Source organism: Daphnia pulex, chromosome 3 (assembly GCF_021134715.1).
Source record: "Daphnia pulex isolate KAP4 chromosome 3, ASM2113471v1".
NCBI lineage: Eukaryota > Metazoa > Arthropoda > Branchiopoda > Diplostraca > Daphniidae > Daphnia > Daphnia pulex.
In genome coordinates, this window is record NC_060019.1 from 4,555,819 (window position 1) to 4,563,090 (window position 7,272).

General features: G+C 42.6%; 1 protein-coding gene across 1 annotated transcript; it reads left to right on the forward strand.

Annotated features, from left to right (window-relative positions):
- The first annotated feature begins 1,844 nt into the window (after positions 1-1,844).
- On the forward strand, positions 1,845-4,731 carry LOC124190289. The gene is made up of 2 exons (XM_046582915.1): positions 1,845-2,433; positions 2,516-4,731. The coding sequence occupies exons 1-2, from the start codon at positions 1,845-1,847 to the stop codon at positions 4,729-4,731; spliced, it is 2,805 nt and encodes a 934-aa protein (XP_046438871.1).
- Positions 4,732-7,272: the final 2,541 nt, after the last annotated feature.

Genomic DNA, 7,272 nt, shown 5'->3' on the forward strand with positions numbered 1-7,272 from the left:
TTTCATGTCCGGCAAAGGATTACCAGAAACTTTAAAATTTAATTTAATTGGCTGTCCCTGAAATGCCGTAACTTTAGATGACAGAGCTTCCTCAATTTTAGCCACCTTTAATTTTTCCTTGACGTTAACTGTAGTCTGTCTAGTAATTTGAACAGTGGCGTTTTTGGCAACCATTTTGTAGGCTCCAGCATCTTTTACCGAATCTGCTTTTGGTAATTTCCAATTTTGCAGTTCCATCCAAAAGCAGCTCGATCTCCGTCCACTCGTCACCAATAAGTATTTGGCCGTCTTTGAACCACTTAACGTCCGGCAATTGATTACCGCCAACTTTGACAGACAATCGTAACGTGTCGTCTTCGACCTCTTAAGTTTCTACATGCAATTTATCATCCAGAAGTACCGGTGCTTCGGTTTTGTGTTGGACGTCGATGGCTGTCCGGCTGGTAACGTAAGCCATTGGATTCACCGCAACCATTTTATTGTAGAGTCCGGAGTCCTTGGCTGCATCGGCCAAAGACATCTCAAGTCCAAATCCGAAGATAATTTAATGGTCATCCTCTCATTAGCCTTCAGTTCCTTCCCGTCTTTGAACCATTTCACTTCTGAGAGAGGGTGTTTTAATTTATTTTAAATTCATTATTAATTAATTAATTTAATTTCATGTAGCTGCACTCGTTGAGCTGGAAGGAAATCACAAAACCCTTCCTTTGGATGAAAATGAGATGTCTTAAATGGTAAAATCTTCTAGGATTTATCAAATTAATTATCCTTTTATTAAGAGTGAACTCAATATCAAATGACAGAATAGGACAGTACATATACACTGGCAATTGCAGCCTTCTCATAGAAAAGACTTTTTCTAATTGGGTGATTAACAATCCTTTATTTGTGTGTTTGCGTTCTTTCATTTTCGTCATCGTGTCATCGTCGTCTGCTGAGTCGCGCCAAGGAAGGCTGCACCTGTTTCTTGCTCTACTTACATTTCATTTTCCGCTTTGGAGTTTTGCTTTCTGCAACCTTAGTTTGCAATTTTCTTGAACTACTTTTTGTGGTGGTTCTCGTGTTGTGGCTTTTTCCACCGACTTCGTGTCTTTTTCCGAACTGTTGTGTTTTCTGATGATCTGAATCACCCCGTCGCTGTCAAGTTTTTCCATCTTTTTCCGCTTGGTGTCGCCACTTGAACACTGCCTGTGGCATTCCATCCATTCCTGCTCATTCTACATCTGGTTTTCTCGCTGGCCAGCCAAGGAGAATACAGTTTTCGGCATCGGCCGCGGCTGTTTCGGGATTGGCTGTCTGTTTCTAAAGGCCCATAACGGCTTATGGTGGCGCGGGCTTGCCACCATACCCTCCGTCTTTGGTAAAGATATTTGAGACTTTGAATTTTTTTCTTTAAGAATTTATGCCTCGCTCTTATCTGCCCAAGTGGACGTACTGAAATGCCTCTTCCGCTTTACACCATGGAAGAAATTTGAGCCTGCAGGCCTTTGGGCCAAACTCAGCTCATTACTGACTGGACTTCGAAAGCTGTTTACCACACACTAAAGCTCCTGGATCTGCCTGCTCGACTACCAACTAGGAGAAGCTATCGAGGTGGACGGCTGGCTGGCCTACGCCAACGTTTCCGGCTCGACAGTTGCTGTGGTGACTGGACGTCCGTCTCCCCGCCTCTTTTTTCCAAGGATAAGAGGATAAATCATGGTCACGGATCATCCCACCAACCGAGTCTACCCCAACTGGGCCTGCTGAATGCCCGTTCTGTCAGCAAGAGAAAAGATCTGATTGCTGACCTCATTGTCTCCCTGAAGATTGATTTTTTAGCTCTAACTGAGACCTGGCTAAATATGACGCAGGGCGATCACATCCTTAAGTCGGCCTGCCCTGCTGGTTTTACTGCCGTGCATCTACCACGCCCACAATCAGTTTCAAAGAAGGGGGTTGGAGGTGTCGGCCTTATTTACAGTGATGCCTTCACCGTCAACCGGATGCAGCTGCCATCTAACCTAAACCTAACGTCCTTCGAATTACTGGATCTCATGATTTCCTCCTCTACAAAACACTGCAGGTTGTTGGTGATATATCGCCCACCTGAGCGCCCTCGGCAACAGTCTTTTTCAGTATTCATCTCCGAGTTTGAACAATTACTGTGCTCATTGGCTGACAGCAAGGAAGATCTGGTAATCGTCGGAGATTTCAATATTCATGTTGAGGTCGTTGACAACTGCAAAGCTCGATTATTCAACCAGCTGGTTGAGAGCTTAGGCTGGACTCAGTTGGTGAATGGGCGGACACATACTGCTGCTCACACCTTGGACCTCGTCCTCACACGCACCGCTAGCCCATTTGTCGTCAACGTGCAAGTCGGTGACTTGGTGAGCGACCATCACTTGATTACCTGTTCAATTGGTCTTGGCCGACCTCAGAGGAAGAACGGTCTCTTGCCGTAACTATCGATCAATTGATCTGAATGACCTCGTTGACGATCTTCTACAATTACCTCTGATCCTGGATCCAGTTTTGGATACTGATGACTGCCTAGCTTCCCTGAACGGCCTTGTCGACCAGTACGGGGATATTCGCCAAGTCATTGAAAATCACGCTAAGCTGCGGGTAAAGGAAGTCACGATCCGTGACCCGGCTCCTTGGATCAATAAGAGGATTCTTGATGCTCGTCGCGCGCTGCGTAAGGGAGAGAGACTTTGGCGTTGCAGTGGCTACCTGGAGGTTCACTTGGAAGCTTACAAGACGCTTGCTTCTGACTACTCAGAAACTCTAAGAATGGAGAAAGGTCAGTACTACTGCTCAATCGTCGCAGACTGCGGTGGTGATCAGCGTAAACTCTACAGAATCGTGGATTCTTGGCTTGGTAGGGAAAAAGCTTGCGTCCTTCCTGAAGACAAGAGCGCTACTGACTTGGCAAACCGTTTCGCTGCATTTTTCAACGACAAGGTGGAGAAGATAAAGACGACATTGCTTGCTGAGAGGGAGAGGATCGATCCCAAGTGGGTCCTGGGAGCTGACCGCTTTCTCGACAAATGGAGCGAGGCTGATTGTTTTAATGATTTCAGAATGGTTGGATGTGATGAAGTTCGTAAGTTCATCATGGATTCTCCAACCAAGTCATGCGTCATCGATCCAATTCCTACGTCTCTGCTCAAGAAAGTCTCTGATTATCTCACCCCTTCCATCACATCTATCGTCAACCTTTCTCTTTACAGTGGTGTCTTCCCTCACCAGTTCAAGAATGGCCTCATCACTCCTATCCTGAAGAAACCTAAACTTGACGGAGAAATTCTAGAGAATTACAGACCAATCACAAATCTACCATTTGTGTCAAAACTGATTGAACGGGTTGCGTCCTCTCAGTTGAACAAACACCTAGCACTCTACGACCTCCTCTCACCGTCTCAATCGGCGTACAGGGCTGGACATTCTACCGAAACTGCCCTCCTGGCCTTACAGAACGATCTGCTCCTGGCTGCTAGTCGTGCTGATGGCTGTGTCGTACTGCTACTCGATCTCAGTGCGGCTTTCCACACAGTTGACCATGGGATTCTCATTGATCGTTTGTCGTCTCACTGCGGCTTAGGTGGTACTGCTCTGTCTTGGTTCGCCTCTTATCTCTCAGGAAGAACCCAAACTGTCGTCATTGACGGGGCACTCTCTCATCCAGTCGATGTCATTTATGGAGCTCCTCAGGGCTCGGTTATCGGTCCAAAACTTTACACAATATATGTGAACTGTCTTCGGAAGGTGGCTGCTGTCCATGGCGTCAAAATACACCAGTACTCAGATGACACAACCGTGTACCTCGAGTTTAGGTTCCCGCCCGGGATCCCTGACCAGATGGACTCTCTTAGGATCCTGTCTTGCTGTGCTGGGGATCTCGCCGACTGGTTCGCATTCAACTGGGTAAAACTTAATCCTGACAAGAGTGATTTCTTGTACTTTGCACCTTTGGATCTTGCTTGTTTGTTGCCTCTGTTTCCACTACGGATGAAAAATCAAGTCTTGAGCCCATCCAACTCGGCAAAGCTTCTTGGAGTGACTCTAGTCAGCGATTTATCTATGGACAGTCTGATTTCTGCCGTGGTCAAATCATCCCACTACCAACTGTATCGTCTTGGGAAGATTCGAAATCAGCTTACAACATCTGCTACAAAAACGATGGTTCACTCCCTGGTCATCTCTCGTCTGGATTATGCAAATTCTCTTCTCGCGGGTCTGCCGGCCTACAAACTCAAGTCTCTTCAAGCAGTCCAGGATTCAGCAGCTCGCCTTATCTACCGCGGCCGGTCAATCTCGACCGAGGACGCAAGGTACCGCTTGCACTGGCTCCCAGTTCAGCAAAGGATTGACTTTAAGATCCTCTTGATTGTCTTTGACTGTCTTACGGCCTCAGCACCACTCTACCTCCAAGAGACAATCAACGTGCACGTCCCGGGCCACACAGGACTTCGATCATCTGCTCGGACACTCACTGTTGATGTTCGTAAGGCTTCTAGCAGAAGATTGTCGAGGAGGGCGATTCCCAGAGAGGGGAGACGAGGAGCTTACGTGAAACCATTCGCCACAAAGGAAAAGCTGCTGATGAGGTCTTTCTCCAACTATGCCCCGCACACTTGGAATCGTCTTCCAGCTCTGATTCGCTCCACAACCAACCGCCAAGTTTTCAAGAAACTTATTAAGACTCATCTATTCTCCTTAGCGTTCCCTTCATTTTGTAAATAATGTAAATCGTAGCACACTCTGCCGTCATTTGATCTTTTTTGTGAAAGTGTGGGATAAAAATGCAATACATACATACATACATACATTTTAAGTAATTTCTCTACACTTCCAATATCAAAACAAATCCAGCTAACCTCACTAAAGCTTTCAAATAATTGGTCCGTCCCAAACAACAAAACTATAATTCAGGTTGGAAAAGGTTCAAACGACACTGTTATTGATCAAGTTGAAATCCATAGCTAAATCCGTTGTTAAATTCCAAAAAGTACAAGGCCTTCATCCATCGATTAGGCATGACAAGGAATTCAGGAAAGACAAGAACATGACATTTAACACTCATTTTTTCCTAGCCAATAGATAATCCGGAAATCACAAGTCTAATTTCAGGGTTGATTTTCTCTGTCAAAACACGTCCCAGTTATGCTATACTGGATACTGGATATGCTAACTCAACTTTCTAGAGGGGAAAATGGCAATTTAGAATTCATTTTTTTTTAAATATGCATCTGATGGAGAATTTTTTGAAAGAATTGGTAATATATAATTTTTTTAAATTATATTGTCTGCAATGATCAAATGTAACTCTCATTTCAGAGACTGATGTAGGAATGCCATTCTTTTATTGAAAATCTCTTTTCCATGCGTAAATCTCCCAAATTTGATCAACTATTTTTTTTCTTTATTTTACTGAAACGTATGGTAGTAAAATATTGTCTACTGGTGGGCTTTTGTATTAAGTCACTTCCTATTTACCTTAGATCATTAAGATGTAAAAATGTTTTTTTCACATTCTTATCTTTACAACATCATACTTTTTTTACAGTTAAATTTCGTAATTTAAATTCATTTTTGAATTAAGCTTCCATTCCTAATTTTATTAGGATTTGTGCTAATCCCCAAACTGATCAACATTGTTTTTTAAAAAATTAGTAGTTATAATTTATTGTTTAGAAAAAGTCTATAATTTTAAAAAAATCACTTATTGTTAGTGGTAATTTCCAATCACTTTTATAATGTACTAGAATTAATTCCTTGGAGTTTTTTGTCTAGAGTAAGTTTTGTTCTATTATTATGTTGTTTTATTCATGCACAGAAAAAGATTAAGCAAGGAATTTTGCTGGTACCTTGTTGTATACGAATCTCGTGTGTGCAAGCTCAATAATTCGTAGTAATTTTTGAGATGAAATTTATCATAGGCTTTTCACAGACTTATCGTGAAAAGACTATATAATTCATCATCGACTTGTAACGAAATGTAAACTAACGCTACTGGTTTGTTTTTTCAGCAATATCAGAATGGATCCAAACGACAACATGAGGGAGAGACTGTACAAATTTCTGGTTTCAGATTTGAAAGTGGGGCCCAGATATAGAGTGTCACAAGATAGAGATAACAAACTCTATCGTGTGACGTTAACAGTTCCAGATAAGCTTTTATAATTTTTCCATTATTTCTCTGTTGCATCACCATGTGTTTTGCATGAAACACAGCGTTCCAATGGTGGAAGGAGCACAATCATCATCATCATCGTGATCAAATTTCTTCTTTTTGTTGCGCCTTAATTATCTCCATTCTAATTAACAATTCAACCTTCTCTGAGTAAGTGGGTGTAAGGTCTAGGTTTTTGTAGATGTGTCCAGTTGGGTTTAAACGTTGGCAAATGAAGTTTACGAGAAGAGATCTGGATATCTGGCTCTATGAACGCGTTGTTAATGATGAGGGATGTAACATCATTTGCGGATATGACAACAAAGCTAACGAGAGACGAGTTCATCAGTACGGACTGATGAAAAGAACTGAATCTAATTTACGCCTGATTAAGTTTTGCCGCAAGACTCGCTCTCACCAGGGTTGCTTCACTACCGGGATCGAGCACGGCTCACGTGTGGAAGCAAATCTCCAGTTTGGACGACGAGAAGTACAATTTGGAGTAGCACGGGACATATGTTACATACACGAGCTCCCGTCTGTATTGTTATAATATAAACGAAAAATGTATTACATTTTTTTAGTGAGTAACTCAGACAGTCGGTTTACAAAGTATTCTGGAATCCAAACTGTAAGCCGTTACGACAAATTCCCTATTTCTACAACACGGAAAAGTTGCACTGCTAAAAAGGCCATATCCGAATACAAACAACAACTAAGCAAACCAAATTTTTTACTCATTCTTTGGAGAAGAGACAGAACGGAATGACTTTGGCTTTTTTATGTGCCAGAAAATCTAGCATGAAAATCTTACAAACAGATTTTTTCGACAAAAATGAAAAATCACTGAAACAATCTGAATGGTAAGCGAAGACTTTCATTCCGTTTACAGCATGTGTGTGCTGCAGTTACGATGGTTCCTTTGGAAAGAGAAACAGACCTGGATTTCCAACTCCACTTCAGTTCGTGGGAAAATTTTCTGCTGCTGCGAAAGCTACAGCAGCCATAAGTGCAATGACAGAAAAAAATTTCAGACGAGACGCAAATTCAGGACGTCGTTGTGATCTACTGCATTCCTTCCGCGGATAGCCTTATCTAGTTGGATTATACTG

Excerpts from the sequence above, each read along its gene's own strand:
- LOC124190289 (XM_046582915.1), top strand. The coding sequence starts at position 1,845 with ATGACGCAGGGCGATCACATCCTTAAGTCGGCCTGCCCTGCTGGTTTT. Across the intron at positions 2,434-2,515 it reads CCGACCTCAGAGGAAGAACG|TTTTGGATACTGATGACTGC; the intron begins GTCTCTTGCCGT and ends TCCTGGATCCAG.